Here is a 19,191-nt window from a genome sequence, read left to right as displayed (position 1 = left end):
TTGATCTACTGATGTTTAACTATATGTCTTCCTAGCATTGTATAGAAAGTTCTTTTCTGCCCCCAAATTCTCTTCCTTCACTTCCTTTCTACTATGTCATTGGTCATCCTTCTGCACTTCCTTCAGGGGCATGATGTTAGGGGAGGGATAGTTTGGAGAGTGAGAGTGTGACCTTTGAAGGTTACCCAGACTCTCTGAATCTCAGGGTCTGTACCTGCAAGATGGGACTGATGCTAGTACATGTTAACCAAAGGGTTTATGGGAGTTAAATCATAGCTATTTGCAAACTTTTTAGCTTCAGGCCTCCTTCCTTTACACTATTAAATATTAAAGACTCCAAAGAACTTCTGTTTATGTGGGTTATATACATAAACTGATATTTACCGTATTAGAAATTAAAACTGAATATATTTAAAAACATACATGTGTAAATTTATTTAAAAATAATAGCAAACCCATTGTATGTTAACATAGATACATTTTTTTTTTCCTGAAAACTGAACTATGTTTTCCAAAACAAAATACAGTGGGAAGAGTGGCATTGTATTGCAAATACAGTGTGTTTGCAAATCACTTTAAAGATTGAAAAAAAATTTTTTAAGTAATCTCTACACTCAACGTGGGGCTCAAACTCATGACCCCGAGATCAAGAGTCACATGCTCTACGGACTGAGCCAGCCAGGAGCCCCTGCAGATCACTTTCGTGTCTGGTTTCATAACAGACCCTTGGATTCTCATATCTGCTCCATTCAACTGTTGTGATATGTTGTTTTGATTGAAGTATATGAAACAAAATCCAGCTTCAAACAGATAAGTGGTTGGAAAAGGGAAGAATATTTTATTAGCCTCTGGATATTTTCTCTTGAGACTACATAAAAATTCAACATGTTATAGTTTCTTAAAGGTCATTTGAAATGTAGAATCTGCAATCATATTAATGAATTTTTCATAATTCGTTTCATTAAGAGCCATCAGACTCTCTTGCACCCTGAATGGATCTCTGACACAGGGGTGGTTTTGTAACATCATGTATTGGCCATTGGGAAAATACTGGTTCACGGAGTTATACAGATCTTCTAAATGTGGACACATTTCATTTCAGCAACATCCAGAAATTACGTATGTTAGCATCATCACCCGTGTCATTGCAAAGTCTTTGTGTTTTCGGAAGCTGTCAGACTCACAATGGCTGATGCAAGTTTTCCAAAATTCAGTTATTTCCCTTAAAGCTCAAACTTGATCATTGGCAACAGTGATCCTTGAAAGGAAAGGCTCACCTTGTTCATTTTTGAGATAATCTCTGCCAGATACCCAATTCTGAATAACTGGTGTTTGGCTGGCTGTCAGCCGTCCTTTCTGTGAACAGAGAGGCTAGTTCAGCTGAGAGCTCAGACAGGCTCACAGGTGCCTTTCCCCCAGACACCTGTCGTACCCTGAACCAGCCCAGGTACACACTGTCATCACACAGAATAGTAAACAGACGTGTACTCAAGGGCTGAGCTTCAGTGAAATTAGTTTTACTGCTTGATTAAATACTTTTTTTTGTTTGTTTAAAGATTTTATTTATTTATTTGACAGAGAGACACAGCAAGAGAGGGAACACAAGCAAGGGGAGTGGGAGAGGGAGAAGCAGGCTTCCTGCTGAGCCAGAAGCCCGAAGTGGGGCTCGATCCCAGGACCCTGAGATCATGACCTGAGCCAAAGGCAGACGCTTAACCACTGAGCCACCCAGGCGCCCCAAGACTTTTTTTTTAAGATTTTATTTTTATTTATTTATTTTTTTAATTTTAATTTTTTTTAAAGATTTTATTTATTTATTTGAGAGAGAGAGTGAGAGAGAGAGAGAGAGCACAAGAGTGGGGAGCAGGAGAGGGAGAAGCAGACTCCCTGCTGAGCAGGGAGCCTGATGCGGGACTCGATCCTGGGACTCCAGGATCATGACCTGAGCCGAAGGCAGTCGCTTAACCAACTGAGCCACCCAGGCGCCCATTTAAGATTTTATTTTTAAGTAATCTCTACACCCAACATGGGGCTCAAACCCATAACATTGAGATCAAGAGTTGCATGCTCCATTGATTGAGCCAGCCAGGTGCCCCTCATCAAGACCTTCTGGCATATTTTGTCACTCTGAGTGACGGGCAGCCTGGTTGGGGGCCAGTGCCATGCCTCCTGCTGAGTCTCACCTCCTGCTGCGTCTCACCTCCTGCTGAGTCTCACCTGTAGCTTTTGCTCCATCAATGTCTTCACTCATGGTGAGAAGGCGATGATACTTGGTACTGTCCTGAGACTAGTCTTGACCTTGAGGACACCTGGAAGGCACTGGGGACCCCGGCTCTGCGGAGCATGTGGTGGGAACTGTGGGTCAGGTGGTAGGGGAATGGCTTCTGTGCAGGGCCTGGGCCTCTCTTGGGCTCTGGGATGTCTTGCCCACTGCCACAATTATCCTGTCCCCGGTAACAAACCTGAAAGTGCACCCTGGGGTGGGAGGTGGAGATGTAAGCCACTTGCGGTTAGTTCATCATTTGTGATTTCAAATCCTTCAAATCTGCTAATGTGTTCAGTCCTTAGGAGTGAATGAGGAGTCCAGGGGACTTTTGAGGTGCCCCTTTCTTCTTGTTCCTCTGGGAGGCAAGGAGAGAGAGAGAGAGAGTCGACAGGAGAGACCCAGGGGTCTCAGCCAGGCAATTCTCCTGCAGGGGTGGGGTCTGTTTCTCAGACGGGGGCCCTCAGAGTCACCCTCCCCCCTGCCTGGCTTGAAGGGGTCTCCACAGCCTCTGGCCTTCATGTCCCTTCCTCATTAACCTTCTCTGCCATGTGGGACCCAGGGGTCAGCGTCCTTCCCCCGGGCCCCGTTTTCTTATGCTGGTTCAAACAGGGCTGCATTTACAGAGTACCTGCTGGGCCCTGGGCCCTGGGCTAACACCCACCTGTGCTGTGTCATGTGCGCTTGCAGCATGGACACCCGCAGAGCTGACCTTTTCTCGGTGTTCTTCAGACATCTGTCCAGTTTCGTTCATTCAAGTGGCTCTTTGTGCCAAGCAGCAGGGTACCGTCGAAGGCCAGCCCCGGCCCCGGCCTGGTGGGCTTCATGGAGGCAACGGCCCTGGGGGATGTGGCCTGGGGGACGTGAAGGAGGCTCCTTGGTTGAGGGGATGGGGGTCTGCTAGGCAGAGGGAGCACGCGGGGCAGGAAGCTGTGGAGTGAATGAGCGTGAGGCCGTGTGCGGCTCTCAACCTCATGTGCCGCTCAGCAGAACACACTGGCGTCTGTATCATCTCGCTAGAGGGAAAGCTGACTGCGTGGGACCCATGGAGAGCTGGCCCAGCCTTGGCCTTCATGGTTATAGGAAGAATTTCCGAAGGCACAGTTCCTGCCTTACGGAGATTCTAGAACGCCCCAACCTAATCCCCTGGCCTAGTAAGATGCACCTCTGCTTTATTATTATTTTTGTTGTTGCTAATTATTTGCAAAGGCCCGTTGAGATGTCTGTGCCCGGGACTGTAAGAATTTCACTTTGGCTAGAGTTGAGAGGACAAGGGTGGGGGCTGGGGAGCACGAGGCTGGAAGGGGAGGCTGGGTCTGCTTGGCAGAAGTCATGGATCGCTCTGTAGTTCCTCCTTGAGTCTAAACTGAAGTCTTTTATGCTGATCTGTCTCCTCTGCTTGGTGTGCTTCATTCTGTGGGGCAGGAGAGCTCTTCCTCCCGGCCCTGGATGGACGTGCTCAGGGAGGCAGATGGGCCGGGACCTGCAGAGGCAAGGGTCAGAGATCCCCGGTCCTCGCCCTGCTGTCCAACTGCCTCTGGGCAGTTGTCTGGCCTACTCTGGACCTCAGTGTCCTCTTCTGTAAAATGAGAGGAACAGACTGGGGACTCGAAGGTGCGTCTGACTCTGACTACGAGATACGTGTTGGTGCACAAGGTGGATTTACACTGTGTGTGTGTGTGTGTGCGCGCGTGCGTGTGTTTGGAGCCACAAGGCCCCTGCCCTGGGTGCAGACCTGAGGGTTTTACCCTCCCCTCCCCCGCCCCCAGCTGTCCCCTGCCCCACAGTAGGGGACTCCGCAGTGGTGACTTCCGTCATGTTTGTTCTGCAGCTGAGGCAGATGTTTCCGGCAGCTGGCCACTCAGCCTCCTGCCCTATTTTTAGCTCCATTGTTACCCGCCCTGGGCATCTGGCTGCCTGGGGTGCACATGACAGGCCGTGGCCCTGGAAGGGGTCCTCTTCTCGGGGTCCAGCTTGTTCTCTGCCTTCCACCAGGTTCCTGGTTTACGCTTCCCATTGTCTCTTGGGAAAGTGAGGGTAGTGTCAGGGGAAATGGGGGAGGGTGGGAGGATGATGCGGTAGAAAGAGCCCCGGGTGTGCCAGAGGCCTGGTTCTGTTGTTCTGTCACGTCGTGAACTCTCTGAAGCCTCAGTGTTTCCATCTGCTGACTGGCACAGTGGCCGACATGTCTGCCTTTCTCAGAGGATTGTTCTGAAGTGGAAATGAGGTAGTGAACGTGAAATTTATTTAGGAAAAAGACATATGGAACCTACAGCTATGGTGGGCTTGGCTCTGTGGGGGCCCTGGAGGAGCACTGGATCCAGAGCGGGGAGACGGAGCATGTGCTTACCAAACACCAGGCCAGGGAGCTCAGCCTGGGGTCACGTGGGGCCCAGGCTGCAGGCTGGAAGGCTTGCAGGAAGAGGGGGCATTTCCACCGGGCGTTGGTGGAGGGCATGAGGGGGTGAGGGAATGGATGGTGTTCCTGGCTCTGGGACCAGGGATGACAGATGCACGGGGGCAGGGAACTGCTGGATGTGTCCTGGGAGGTCTGAGCAGGAAGGGGCTTTGAGCATCTCTGGCCAGTAGCTCTGGAGCATTCCTCCCTAGGAGCAGCCGCGTGGTGGGGCTGGGGGCAGGAGGCTCTGCATCTCCCTTCCTGGGCTGGCTCCTGGCAGAGCGGCTCTGCTTCTGGCTGTATTGCACATCAGGCTGTGTTGCACATTGGACTTTCATCAAGGATTGAAAGGGCTCAGCTGCTAGAATGTTGGAAAGCCTCCCATCCTGTCCAGCCCCCTCACTTTCCAGACGGCAATGAAGTATGGTCCAGAGAGGGCTGTGCGGAACTTGAGACCTCTCGGAAAGCCCAAGCTGGAGAGGAACGTCTCCTGGGGCTTTTGCTGCTCTGTACTGTACGGCATCTGGGACCGGGATTTGCCTGGAAGGTTGGGGATGTGGAGGTTAGGGTGGGTGCTGAAGGTGGGAAGGGGGGGATCTTGAATGCCGGGCAAGGGAGTCTAGACTGAAAGCCACAGAAGTGCAAGGATGGGGACAGGCCCCAGAATTGGGTCATGGATTTTCACAGCTTCTTGAAAGGATGCCTCAGGCCCTCATGACATTACTGGAGGTCAGAAGTGGGGATCCAGCCTAAGGTCTCACTGGCCCTTTGGGGCCCAGTCCCTGGAAGTGGCCAGGTGAGTATCAGCAGGCCCAGAGCCCTGGGTGGGGTCTCAGGAAACTCTATAGATTTCTACTGACACTGAAATGCCCAGATGGCCAACTTCTTGGAGCTGAGCAGGTGAGCATGTCCATGTACTCTTAATTCTGTTCTCCCAGGGTCTTCCCCACTGGCATTTTGGCTCCCCTTCCCCCCAATCCCAGGTGCATGGAACCTGGAGATGGACGGTGCCTCATACTCTTTCAGGAGCAGAATGACTGCCCTCCCAGAGCTGACTGGGCCCTCCCTGGGGAGTTTTACATCCCCCTCCTCTCGCTCCTCCCTGAAAAATCCAACAGGCAGGGGACCTCCCATCCAGATAACACCTTTTTGTTTTCCAGAACAGCCCAGGAGGGCCAAAGAGAGACTCCAGATGGGGAGACACCTGTAGTCAGTCTCTCTCTGCCTTTTTGGAGCCATGGAGGCCAAGCCTCTCTCTGTAGGATGGAACAAACATTTAGCTGCTTGGAGCTTCTAAATCTCTGCGGCTGATTTGGGGAGAGCTGCTGCACCACACCATCTAGCAATCTTTGGTGCTCTAATGGTGTCCTGTGTGCATCTCCTCAGCCCCGCCGTGGGCCCTGGTGGCTGGAGACATGTCTTCTGTATTCTGTGAACCCCCACACCCCAGCACGGGCTGGGCTCACAGGATCCTGGTGTCGCTCTGCCTGACTCTTACGAGCAGGGAAACTTGACATTCTCCTGCGAGAGGGGAGAGAAGTAAGTTCTGTCTTTTTGCCATGTGGCGTGCGGTCACTGAGGGTCAAACCTAAAAATAATGGAGTGCGTTAGTCAGGATTAGATTTGGCTGCGAGTAATAGGACAAGCCAAATAACAATGGTTTATACAAGATGGAAGTTGATTTCTATGTCCTGTCCAAACCCAGAGCTTTGCAGCCCACGCCTGGGGTGGTGGTTCCACTCCTCGGATTCCTTGGGGGAACTTGACCTCTCCCATTCAGAGGGTGTGGCTTCACGTGCTCGTGGTTCAAGATGGCTGTGAAACTTCAGTCATCACATCTGTGTTCCAGACAGCAGGATGGAGGAAGGGAGGAAAGGGGGGGCTCATAGGGAAGATTCTGGAACTTGCCACGTGACATTGCCCCTTATGTCCCATTAGCTGGGACTGGTCACAGGTACCTGAGGGGAGATAGGGAGGGGGCTCCTGCCCCTCATCTGGTTTGTTTAATACACATGGCAGGGAGGGAGGGGGTGGAGGCATAGTGGGCATTTTGGTCAAACCCAAGGACGCCCCCAGGCCAAGAAGTGGGGCCAGTCTCCCCCAGGGAGATTTCCCCCTAGGGGAGGTCAGTCTTGACTTGGGACCAGAAAGCCCCATGCCCCAGGGCCAGCAAGAGGGAGCAGAGAAGCTCTCTGGGGGTTAGGAGGCAGCCCAGTGGCATCAGTCAGAACAAGGGAGGTGCACCAGCCTCTCCTGAGGGGGTCAGAGTCTGCCCGGGAAGTGTGGCCTGTGTCTGGGCTGCTGGGGCCGCAGGGAGAGGACACGCTCCCCCCACTGGAGGGTGGCAGGGAGGCCAGGGGACTCACAGACTTGGGGGCTCGCAGAGGGGCTGCAGGTGCTGTGACAGGTGGAGAGGATGCCGCGAATGCAGGGCTGCCCCAGGGAACCCTTGCCCACCCCCTCGAGGCCAGGGAGGGCCCCAGGACTGCCTCCCTGCCGCGGTGCCCTGGGCTTGCATGCCACTTCAGGAGAAACCAGACATCTGCACTTTTATTCGAAACCCCTTGATTTTTAAGTACTGGCAGCTAATTAGAGTGGAAAATAAACCTGCAGGGATCAAGCAACCGCTTTGGCCTTCGGACTACGAACCTCCTCCCTCTAGATGAGATGCTTCCTGCGTCTTCACGGGGGAGAACCTGGGGGAATGTGTGGAAGACTCGCTTCTTGTGAGGCAGCTTAACTTTTTTTTTTTTTTAAAAGATTTTATTTATTTGACAGAGAGAGACACAGCGAGAGAGGGAACACAAGCAGGGGGAGTGGGAGAGGGAGAAGCAGGCTTCCCGCTGAGCAGGGAGCCCGATGCGGGGCTCGATCCCAGAACCCCGGAATCATGACCTGAGCCGAAGGCAGACGCTTAACGACTGAGCCAACCAGGCGCCCCACAGCTTAACTTTTTAAAACTTTCATTTAAAAAATGTTTTCATCCCCAGTTTTATATTTGGAAAACTTTCAAGCCTCCAGAAGAGTTGAGAGGAGAGTATAGTTAGTGGCTGTCCTCGCTGGTGGCTGTTGTTCGCTCCATTTGCTTGTGCTGTCTGTCTCTGTCTCTCAGCCACCTAAAACTGACAGACATCAAGGTGCTTCATCTCTAGACACTTCATCTTGGGTCTCCCAGGAGCACAGTATCCACCATATCATCACACCCAAGGAGTTAACTTATTTATCCAACATGCAATCCATATTCAAAATTTCCCACTTGTCCCCAGAATGTTCATTATAATCTTTCCCCCTTCCCTAATCCAAGCTCGCATAGAGACAGAGCTTTCTGTCAGGCAGAGCTGACCTACAGGGGAGTTTCAGAGGTGGTGGTGGGGCTCCCCAGGCTTGGAGGCAGGCAACTAGGGGTGCTGGAGAGGACCCTTTTCCTTCCTGAGGGTCCCAAATTCCAGGAGCCTCAGGGGCCATGCTGGAGCATGTGGTGACAAGGGCCAAGGTGTTGGCTGGCCACAGAGCTGGCAGGAGCCGCTTCTCTGTCCTCGGCCTGTTAGGGGAGCCGGGAGGGAGGCTAGCCCCCACCCTGCAGCGTCTCCCAGCTCGGGCGCTCCATCTACAGTGGGACCTGCTGCCCCTTGCTGGCCCCCACTTGCCACAGCTCCTCAGTGGGCTGCCCAGACCCTCTGCCCACTCTGTCCACTCCTGGCTCCAAGCCCACCCCAGTGTCATCTCAGGGGGTGACAAGGATGGCTTCTCCCTGGCCAGAACCCGGACCCTCAAAGGCTCCCTGCTGCTTGCAGGCTGAAGCCCAGAGCTCCAGGCCCACCCCGCAGTGACAGTCCACCTGCTGCATACGTGCTAATATTTCCAGACATTCCTCCACCTTCTGGTTTTAGCTTTTAGACCTTTGTGTTTTCAGTTTAGAAAAAAAGTGAAAACATTTTGGAAACACGCAGTTTAGCAGATGAAGTTCTCCTGCGATCCCAGACCCCTGGTGGCTTTATTTTATATTCTGATCTCCTAGTTTTCAAAAGAAGGAGGCTGAGGGATGGAGGTGGCGGAGGGATAGGTTTGGGTGACCCTCAGAGATATGAGACGATGGGCCACGCGGCAGAAGCCACGTGACTCTGCCGCTACTGAGCTGTGGAGCCTGGGGAAATTCCTGTCCTTGGCCCTGCTTAGCTGCGTCCTCTGCTGTGAAGTTGGGGGGGGCGGGTCATAAACCCTGTCTCACTTCCTTTTGAGGTTGTTGACATTAGCAAAGACCAAAACCCCGCAAAGACATGAAAAATCCCACCAGGCTGTATGAGTGGAGTGATTATTGTGGGAACGTGGATGGCAATGGGCGGCGGGACTCGGGCGGGGGACAAAGACACAGAGCTGGAGGAGCGCAGTGGGGGGCGAGGGGGCACCCTAGGTGAGGCGCTGTGACCTTTGTCCAACTCTGAAACCATTACAAATAACTGGACTTCAAAACAACGTTCCCAAAGTAATCCTGTGCATCGGTGGAAATCGAGAAGCGATGGATAAGCAAACGGAAAGTAAATACATCACTCGGTGCCCCCACTCAGGAGTAAGTAAACATCCTTCCTGTCTTTTGTGCCTCCTTGTTGTGGGGTACCGCCCTTGTTCCCATCACCGAGGAGCCAGGCGGGGTGGGGAGGTAACGAGGTGGAGCTGATTTGTTCCGTCATTATGTGTACGGCCCCTCCCCTGAGCCAGGCAGCTGACGGAGCCAGGAAGGACACAGGATGGCCCCTGCCAGGAAGAGCATGCCATGGAAGGGAATGGAGTGTTCCATCTTGCGATGATCACAATGGGCTGTGGGTGTTGGGGGGGGGGGTGTGGGTGTGTCGTCAGGGAGGGCTTCCTGGAGGCGCTGGGCTTTAACCTGGAGGGGTGGGTGGAATGTGGGAGGGTGGGGGTGGGGTGGGGGAGGAGGGCAGTCCAGGGGAGAGGAGGACTGGGGGGGAGTGACTTCCCCTCACCCTCTTGTGAAGGACTGAGACCTGCTCCTCGGTGCCATTGCTCGCTCCTCTCGGAGGCCTAGAAGCTGCAGGTGCCTGAGGCTGGTCATATGCTCATCTCATAAATATTTCCTGAGCATCTGCCGGGCGCTGTCCTGGTGCTGGGGCCGCCGTGTGGACCAGTCAGGCACTGCTGGAGAGGGACGGGGGAGACTGAGGTGACACACACGCCGTCAGTGAGGCAGCCGAGAAATAAAAGGGCTCGTGGATGGACAGGGACTGTGGTGTGGGGTGCTGTGGGCAGACAGCGTCATCAGAGGCTCAGAGAGGCCTCCCTGAGCGGGGACATTTGAGCCAAGACCACAGGAGGGGGCAGCCGTGTGAACAAGCTGAAGAAGGTTCCAGGCAGAGGGGTGGGAGGTGCACAGCCTTTATGAGTAGGCGTGGGCCTGGGGCGCTGGAAGAAAGAGGGCCCTGTGGCCTGTGGCTGGAGCGTGGAGGCAAGGAGGACACAGGGTGAGTGAGGGCTGAGGGGCGGGGCCTCCTCAGCAGGGGACAGGCCTGGATGTTGCAGTGTGACCTGATTCCGGGTTTTAAAGGATCCTCTGGCTGCCGCATGGAGGATGGATTGTGGGGGGACAGGAGCGAAAGGGAGGAGCTGGGGGGTCTGGACCGGGTGGTGGCAGAGGTGGGAGGGAGAGAGAGGGGGCAAACCCGTTCTTCTGTGGGGAGAGTTCCAGAGTGGGCAGAGGACTTGCCCAAAGCCACACAGAGCAGGGCTCTCCAGGTTCATGGTGACAGCCAGGAGCGGATGGAAACCTCCCTAGTGGCCTCCTGGACTGACCGAGTGAAATGGGGAGTTAGAACTGTGTGTTAAGCCCGCTCTGCCCTGTTGCTTGCGTGGGATCGGAGCCAGCCTTCCGCTGAGCCCACCTATTCCTCCCAACGCTTCCATTTAATAGGCCTTGTCTGGGTGAGGCCCCCAGCCCCGTCCGGGAGGTTCACACCCAGCGGTGGCAGGGAGGGGACGTGGGAAGGAGGGGACAGACGTGCATGAGGATGGGGCCGTGGGGGGGGGGTGGTGATGAGTCGGAGCCCCTGCTGTGCGTCAGGTTGGCTAGCTATTGCTTTCTAGGCACTCACTGATTTCAGCCTCATACAGCCCAACTCAGGAGGCACAGGGACGCCCCTCCTAAACTGACACCCGGGGAAGGTGGCCACACACCGAGAGTCACTAAGGAGTGGTGGAGACATGAATCCGCCAGTCTTGGGCCCCAGAGCCCGCGCTTCCTGGAATTGGAGCCGCTGTGTCCCCGACTAGGTCCTGGGCCATTAGAGAGTCACTTGCAGCTTCCGTGAGTCCCCACTTCTCTGATAAGTGAGAATGCTGGCACGGGCTTCCCGGGGAGTCCCCGTGCCCGGAACAGGGTCATTAAGTTCTTCCCTGCAGCAGGTGTGGGGCTCTACCCTGACGGCCCCCCGCGACCCGAGGGGTGCGCGCTGGACCGAGGAGCACGGAGACTCAGCAGCGCTGTCCCGGAGAAATGTCCCGTGGGCCGCCTGTGTCATTTTAGTCGCATTAAGAATGTGAAAAGAAATAGATGAATGTAATTTTAATAACGTTGTTTAACCCAATATATCAACATAGAATCATTTTGACATGTATCAACATAAGAGATTGTTAATGGGATAGTTTACTTTTTTTGGTACTAACTCCTTGAAATCTGTGTGCGTTTTACACCTCTAGCACATCCCGGTGACATTGCTGGATCGTTAGAAATGGTAAAGCTGTCTTCTAGAGTGGCTGTATGATCTTACACTTCAGTGGCCACATCTGAGACCCACTTTGCTGCACATCCTCACCAGAGCTTACTGGTGTTGGTCTTTTAACGTTTGTTAGTCTAATGTGTTTCCCTGAGGATGAATGGTGCCGGGTGTATATTTATATACTTATTTGGCATTTGCATATACCTTCAAATCTTTTGCTCATTTTTATTTTTTTTTTTTAAAGATTTCATTTGTTTATTTGACAGAGAGAGACATAGGGAGAGAGGGAACACAAGCACGGGGAGTGGGAGAGGGAGAGAGAGAAGCAGGCTCCTGGCGGAGCAGGGAGCCCGATGCGGGGCTTGATCCCACATGACCTGAGCTGAAGGCAGACGCTTAACGACTGAGCCACCCAGGCACCCCTTTTGCTCATTTTTAGAAAAGGGTTTTATTTTTAAGTAACCTCTAACCCCAACATGGGGCTCGAAACTACAACCCCAAGATCAAGAGTCGTATACGCCACTGGCCGAGCCAGCCAGGTGCCCCATCTTTTACTCATTTTTCATTGGATTTCTTGTTAATGTGGTACCAAGTTGGTACCAAGAGTTGACACCTCTTTTTTTTTTTAGGGTCAGGATTAAATGAGATACTATATGTCAAGTGCTTTGCACCCAGAGATCCACCCATTGGCCTTCCCGGCATCCCGTCTCTGCAGTGAGAGCCACTGGCTATCTCAGGCAGGGTGACCACACACCCTGATTTGGCTAGCGTAATTACACACTTGTGCAATATCTGCTCAACACCATCTCCCTGTGCTCACAACAGAACCTTCCCCTTTGCTCAGCCTAGAGGGGGCGGGGCCCAGCCAGGGAGCCTCCGCGTGGGAGGCAGGAGCTCTGGGTTTCAGTTCTGTCCTTGTGACTTGGAACACATTGCGTTCCCTCCCTGGGCCTCCGTTTCCTCATCTGTGGAAAGAGAGGGTTGGACTTGCTGGCCTCCAGGGGCGTAGCCCGCTCGGAAGCTGCTTTTGGGGGGCCTCTGGTCACAGCTGGTTGTGGTGGTTCCTGGAGTCACATCTTGTTCTGAGGTGGGACTTGGGATTTTGCAGGAGGGTCTGGGGTCCATCCCGGTGGGCAGGGAGGGAGGAGAAAGGAATGGGGCTGGGGTCAGTAGCTGATGGGCAGCTTTCCACTTCAGTCCCAAGAGCCAAACTCTGCTTTGGAAAGGCCCACAGGGTTTGCCAAGCATGGAGGTCACGGCTGCTGCGTCGGGACAGGGACAAAGAAGGTGGGGACTTGTGAGCTTTGGATTACAGCTGTGGAAACTGAGACCGGAATGGGGACGATTCAGTTCTTCAGAAACAGACTTAGACTCACGAGGTATTTTGGGCTGAGGCGTGAGGGGTCTGCTCTTGAACCTCTTGCCTGTCCTCCCTGCTCTGGCACCTCCTCAGCTTGAATGCTGCCATTGACCAGAAGCTCATCACTCTGTAGCCTGAGCATTTGTGGCATCAGGCAGTCAGTTGATGAGCTGGAGCTCATGTTGAATTGTTCCTGGGGAAACAAGGTCACTTCTCTGCCACGGATTCCACAAATAGGAGGCAGCCTCCCGTACAGAACATTTTGGTAGACTTACAGGAGATTTATGAATATCTCTCCACAACTAAGTAGGCAATAAATCAGAAAGACACTTGATATAAACGTAAAAAAATAAAACTGAAAGGTCAGAAGGCACATTCTAAAAAATATAATCTAGTAAATAAAAGAGAATGAAGGTTTACCAATAAAGTAAAATTCTCCAGAAACTGTTGAGACTTAGAAAATTATTTTAAAAATTAAACATTTAAATTTTATGCAAAAACAAAAATACTTTCTTATAAGGGCTTTTTATCACTTAGCTCTAAAAAATGTTTTAAAAATTCACAACAGAAATAAGAGGAAATAAAATTTTCTCCCAATTAGAATATTCTATGAAGCACCTCGTTTTCTCCTAAATTTTCCTTAAGCTAAAAAAACAAAAAACAAAACAAAAAACAACAGATGACATTAGTGTGGTATAGAGTTAACTGTAGATTCATTGCTATTTTCTTTATCCTGCGGGTCCGGGATGAGTGCAAGCCGTGTTTCCAGACATCAGCACGGCGGCAGTGGGTTGTAAACCACCCGCGAGCTCTGTGGCGACCACGTCCCAGTCTCAGCGGCACAGTGGGGATGACAGCCTTCACTCATGATCCAATGAAGTTCTGGACTAGCATAATTGTTTACAAACCATCCGGGCTCCATGGACCACAACTTTCAGTCTGCCTACATTCCACCCTGCCCTCCCCATTCTTCCCCCAAGCAGAGGTTTGAGCACTAGGGACCCAACTAACACCCCCCCACCCGACCTTGCTGACCGCCTTCCCTGGTAGTGGGCGGTTGGGGTGTGACCACCAGGACCTCCAGTCTTAGGAGCCAGATCTGTTTGAATCTGGAAGAGACTTTTGGACCATGCCGTCCCTACTGCCATTTTAGGGCTGGGGACATGGGGAAGTTGCTCGGGGCCCTGCAGCATGGGGCCAGCAGGAGGAGGCCCCTGGGCTGGTGAGGCTCACTCCTGGCAGGGTGGAGAGGGGTTTCAGGAGGAGTTTTACAGAGTGGGAGGCCTGGACATCCCGGGGCTTCACCCTCCTCTAGACAGTTTGGAAGCCAGTCAGCTTTCAAAGGCTATTGTCCTTCCCCCAGCCCTCTAGCCTGCAGCTGTGCACATGTGTATTATCTCCCGGCTGCCCTGACAGGGCACCAGCTGGGGCCTGTTGTCGCCTGTGGGGCCCGTGAGACACGGGGGTGGCTGCAGCTCAGCCCAAAGCGGGCAGGGCCTGGCCTGGCTGGGCAGCTGTGGGCAGCTGCTGCCTCCTATAGGCCCTTCCCATTTCCTGTCCCTCATGCCCTCATTTGGGACAGCTACCCGTGCCCCTATTCTTGGAGGAGACTGTTCCTGTCCATGCCTCCTTGGCCCGGGCTGCTGGGAGGGGTCCAGGGAACTTTGGTGAGCTGGGTTGGGGGAGAAGTGGAGAGAAGTTTCTGGCTCTGCTGTTGGCAGGCTGGGGCCCACTGTGGAGCCCCTCATGCTCTCTGAGCAGCCCGTATTTCTGTTTAGGAGCAGAGGCTCATTCCGTCCACGTTTGACAGAGACAGAGAGGGAAAGTGGGAGAGAGGGATGGAGGGAGGGGGAAATTGGACGGGGTGCGACGGGGCTCTTATAAGCACAAGTGTGCATGTTGACAGAGCTGTCGCATGGCTACTGGGAGTTTTCAAGGATGACAAGGCAGGGCCAGAGGGAGAGAGGGAGCCCTTTCCAGACTGCAGAGGGATAGGGACAGGTGGTGGTTTGGGAAGGTTTGAGGAGGGGTGGATGAGTCTAGTCATTCTGTCTAGGCGGCTCTGGGGAGGGGGAGCCCCAGTACTCAGGGCCTGGGGGAGAGAAGGCCCAGTGAGCTCAGCCTTCACACTGACCCGCTGACCTGCTGCCTCCACCACCCTCTTCCCTGGGTGCCGCTGCTGGTTTCTAGAGGGCGGGGTGGTGGGAGCAGATTGTCCCCACCATGTGGAGCAGCTCACCCTGGGCTGAGGGCGGCTGAGGGCAGCTGAGGGAGTTGTGTCTGGGGACGGCTCCTCACACCCTCCATCAACTCCTCACCCGTCTCCGGCCATTTCCCCAGACATTCTCTTATCTGTTCTCAATAGGCTTTAACTTCATTACCCAGTTAGTGTTCAGAGGAGAACAAGCAAAAGGAGAAGACACAAATGAACTCTCATCTCATCACTTGGTGATAACTCACATTAGCATCTTGATGTGTATCTCCCAGGCTTTTCTCCCGATACACTTTCGTGAATTAAAATGGGACTGGAGCCCGTTCTTGCCTTGCAACCTGCTCCTTCTATCCCTGTGTCCTCCATGTCTTTCCAGATCCATCAGTATGATATTTTCAATGGCTGTTTAACCTTTGACCTTAGAGATGCCCCTACTTTATTCAGCAGAGCCGCTCTTGTTGGCTGGAGGTGGGTTCCCGTGTTTTGCAGTTGTAAACAACACTTCCGGCAGCAACACATCCCAGAAGCCTGGTTTTTGCGAACATCCTTAAGTATTTCTCAGGGAGAGAGCCCACCAGGGGAATTGCTGAATCCACCAGGGCACCCAGCCTGCCTTGTGGGGGGCGGAATCTTTGGCTGTTGATGGGGATATTGATGATCGGTGATGTCAAGTTCAGGGGCCTGGTGCTTTCACTGAACCCTTGGATGTCCCCAGCCTCATTTTGTGATATTCATGGCTAGAGTGACCTCCTGTATCCTGTTTCCATCCACATTCTCTCTCTCTCTTTTTAAAGATTTATTTATTTATTTTAGCACACGTGTGTGCGAGAGAGAGAGAGAGAGAGCACGCAGTGAACAGGGGCAGAGGCAGAGGGAGAAGAGAGAGAATCTCAGACTCCCTGCTGAGCATGGAGCCTGATGCTGGGCTTGATCTCATGACCCTGAGATCATGACCTGCGCCGAAATCGAGTCGGATGCTTAACCAACTGAGCAACCCAGGTGCGCCCCTGCCTCCACATTCTTCAGAGCCAAGCTTGACTTCCTTCTGCACCTGCCCCAGGTCTTCCCACTTCTGTGCGTCTGGGGGGCCCTGCCTCTGTGTGGCCTGACCCAGTCACTTAGAGCCCGAGGTCCTGACCTGGTGTGGAGGGCTAACCCCTTCCTAACGGTCATATTTTTGCCAGGGGAGTGTAACCGTAAGCGTTCAGGGGCTGTGTCTTTATGTCCCTTCATGTCCGTAACCCCCCCAAAGCAGAAGCCAAGGGACAGGCGCAGGGTAGGCGTTCAGGGAACACTGGGAGGCGGCACACCTGCCCTCTGTCTCCTGCTGCAGGCTGAGCTCGTGCTTTCTGGGCCTCAGACTTGGCATCTGGGCGGTGGGGGTGGAGGTGGAGCTGGGCTAGGTCCCTTCCTGCTGTGGATTTTCCCACCCCTTCCCCACACCCCATGCCTTCTCATCCCGCAGGTTTGGGGTCCTGAGGCTGCCAGCGGACTATGGGTACTACGGCCAGCACAGCCCAGCAGACGGTTTCGGTGGGCGCCCCCTTCGAGGGCCTCCAGGGGGGCGGCACGATGGACAGTCAGCACTCACTCAGTGTCCACTCCTTCCAGACCACAGGCTTGCACAACAGTAAGGCCAAGTCCATCATCCCCAACAAAGTGGCCCCCGTCGTGATCACGTGAGTGGCGGTGTGTGTGTGTGTGTGTGTGTGTGTGTGTGTGACCGTGTCCCTGGATGACATGGTTGGGGCAGCTTCCCGGAGGAGTGGTGGCATAAAGCACTGAGTCTACAATTTCATAGATGAAGATACTGAGGCCCAGAGAGGTTAAGCAGTTTGTCTGGAGTAACACAGCAAGCAAGTGCCTGAGTGGGTCTCTGTTGTGGGTCTCTTAGCTCATGTCCATAGGGCCAGGAAGCATGGAGAAGGAGAAGTGGCCGGTGGGGGGACACCCTTTTGAAAATCATTTTTGGCCAAACATTTTCAAACAGTTTATATACTAAGGTGCCTAAAATTTAGATTTTTTATTTTTCACAACTAGTAATTATGGTTCGAAACTGAGGTTAATACCAGGTCGTAAAAGAGCTGTGGCTGAAAAAGCTGGAAGCTCTTGGTCACCTCTCTTAATTAGGTCCTTGAGGGACTTTCCTGGAGGAGGCTGAGGGTGGGTTCAGGCACCATATTTTGAGACACATGGATACACTACATGTGTCCAGAAGAAGGGGGTCCAGAAGGGGGCTCTGCAACCCTGTCTGCCCTGTGGGGTCAGTGAAGGAGTGGGTGCTGGGAGCCAGAGGCCAGGAGGACAAGAGAGGCAAGGGCTCTGTCTCCCGGTGAATCGGGAAGCCTCAGCTCACGTCGAATCTGCCTCTGGGCCCCTCCAGCATGCAGGAAGTAGGACACAGTGAACTAAGAATGAACTGTATTCTACACAAAGAAGTTTGGCAGAGACCTAGCAGATGGGACTTTGTGTGTCAGGAGACCTGAGGGGTGGGAATGATAAATCGGCCTGCTGGCTTTGGGGCCTGACAGGAAAATTAGAATCCTAATCCATTACTGTGCTCGTGATAAGGGGAAGAGAAGAGACTTGATATTGTCTCTCTACCAGAGATGACACATCTAGGTTTGGCCCTTGAGGGCAGTGTCGGAGACACACGTCCTGGGCTTTGCTCTGTGACCTCAGGCAAATCCTTTCCCCTCTCTGGGTCTTGTTTTCCTCCCTCCCTCCCTCCCTCCCTCCCTCCCTCCCTCCCTCCCTTCCTTCCTTCCTTCCTTCCTTCCTTCCTTCCTCTTTTTTTTTTTTTTAAGATTTTATTTATTTATTTGACAGAGAGAGAGACACAGCAAGAGAGGGAACACAAGCAGGGAGGTGGGAGAGGGAGAAGCAGGCTTCCCGCTGAGCAGGGAGCCCGATGCGGGGCTCGATCCTAGGACCCTGGGATCATGACCCGAGCCCAAGACAGACGCTTAATGACTGAGCCACCCAGGCGCCCCTGGGTCTTCTTTTTCTTATCAGATTGCATGGTGATGACGTGCAGAATACTTAACCAAATGGTGTGGCTCAGAACAGTCATGAGCCTGCTGTAAAGATCTGCCTCCTGGAGCGAGTATGAGCGCAGGGACCCTGGGGCTGTAGCATGTTTGTGGGGAAGGGACCTTAGAGATCACCCAACACAGGGCTTGGCAAACTGTATCCTGTGGACCGAATCCCACCTAGCATCTGCTTTTGTAAATAAAGTTTTATTGGAACACCGCCACTCCTATTCCTTTGTATGCTGTCTGTGGATGCTCAACACTTCAATCGCAGAGTTGTGGTTGCAACAGAAACTGTATGGCTCTCAAGCCAAAATTATTTACTGTCCAGTTCTTGATATAAAAGGTTTGCTGACTCCTGATTGAATGCGTTTTAGATCGGATGTGAAGACTGGATCTAAATACCAAGCTTCCGGGGGTAGACGGATTTGTCCACCATGTGGTGAGATAGAGACTGAGCTGGGAGTGGGACCCCAAGTCTCTCAACTCCTCGCTTCGGGCTCCCCTGCCTCACTCATTCCACTGCCCTGCCTTTCCTAGACGCAGTTCTTTTGTAAAGAGGAACAGACACCAGGGTGCGAGTGTCTTATTCACTGTTATAATCAGCACGGAAGCTTCTTATGTCTTGAGCAGACAGACAGACCCATCCTGGTTTAGCATCTGCAGAAATCTGTTTTTATACCTGTGGGTTTTGTTTGAAATGGCCCTGTGTGGAGGTAGCACTGCGACTAGTAAAAATAATTATATTAATAAACACTGTGCCCAAGGCCCTTGGCTGACCACAGTTCCATTCAGCAGTGCCTTGAAATCTCACAGCAGCCCTAGGAGGTGAGAATTACTGGAAAGGGAACCACAGAGAGAGTGAGTCACTCCAAAGCCCCAAAGTTGCTCTGTGGTGAAGTTGGGTTCATGCCCAGATCATGCAACCCCAAAGCCTCTGTCCTGAGCCCCCTCACTGTGCCATGGTGTTGTTCTCAGAGACAATCTGATGGAAGGGTCCCCTGGACCCAGGTAACCCTCGAATAGGAGGCCTTAAACAGGACCGAAGGTTCTCTCTACACAAGAGTCTGGGAGGTGCACCAAGCTGGAATGGCCACTCTGTGATCAGCCTCTCTTGTTTCCCCACCATCATTAGCATCTGCTTCTCGCCATCACTTCTGGATGCTAGCCAGGGAGAAGGAGAGAAAGTAGAAGGCAC

The 19,191-nt window shown here is 53.0% G+C and overlaps 1 protein-coding gene across 5 annotated transcripts in view; it reads left to right on the top strand.

Annotated features, from left to right (window-relative positions):
- Positions 1 to 19,191, top strand: part of PALD1 (phosphatase domain containing paladin 1) — a 124,216-nt gene that overhangs the window by 20,991 nt on the left and 84,034 nt on the right. For 4 of the 5 annotated variants that reach the window (XM_078077627.1, XM_036083955.2, XM_036083951.2 and 1 more), the window contains exon 2: positions 16,427 to 16,640. In XM_078077627.1, the coding sequence (XP_077933753.1) occupies positions 16,456 to 16,640 (185 nt within the window). In that variant the 5' untranslated portion in view covers positions 16,427 to 16,455. Of the gene's footprint in view, positions 1 to 15,774; positions 15,961 to 16,426; positions 16,641 to 19,191 lie in introns of all 5 variants that reach the window. The other variant, XM_078077626.1, reaches the window with a different exon arrangement.

The sequence above is a fragment of the Halichoerus grypus genome, chromosome 7 (assembly GCF_964656455.1).
Source record: "Halichoerus grypus chromosome 7, mHalGry1.hap1.1, whole genome shotgun sequence".
In the NCBI taxonomy this organism is placed as follows: Eukaryota; Metazoa; Chordata; class Mammalia; order Carnivora; family Phocidae; genus Halichoerus; species Halichoerus grypus.
The sequence above is the reverse complement of the archived record's forward strand: the minus strand, read 5'-3'. Positions and strand labels throughout refer to the sequence as shown.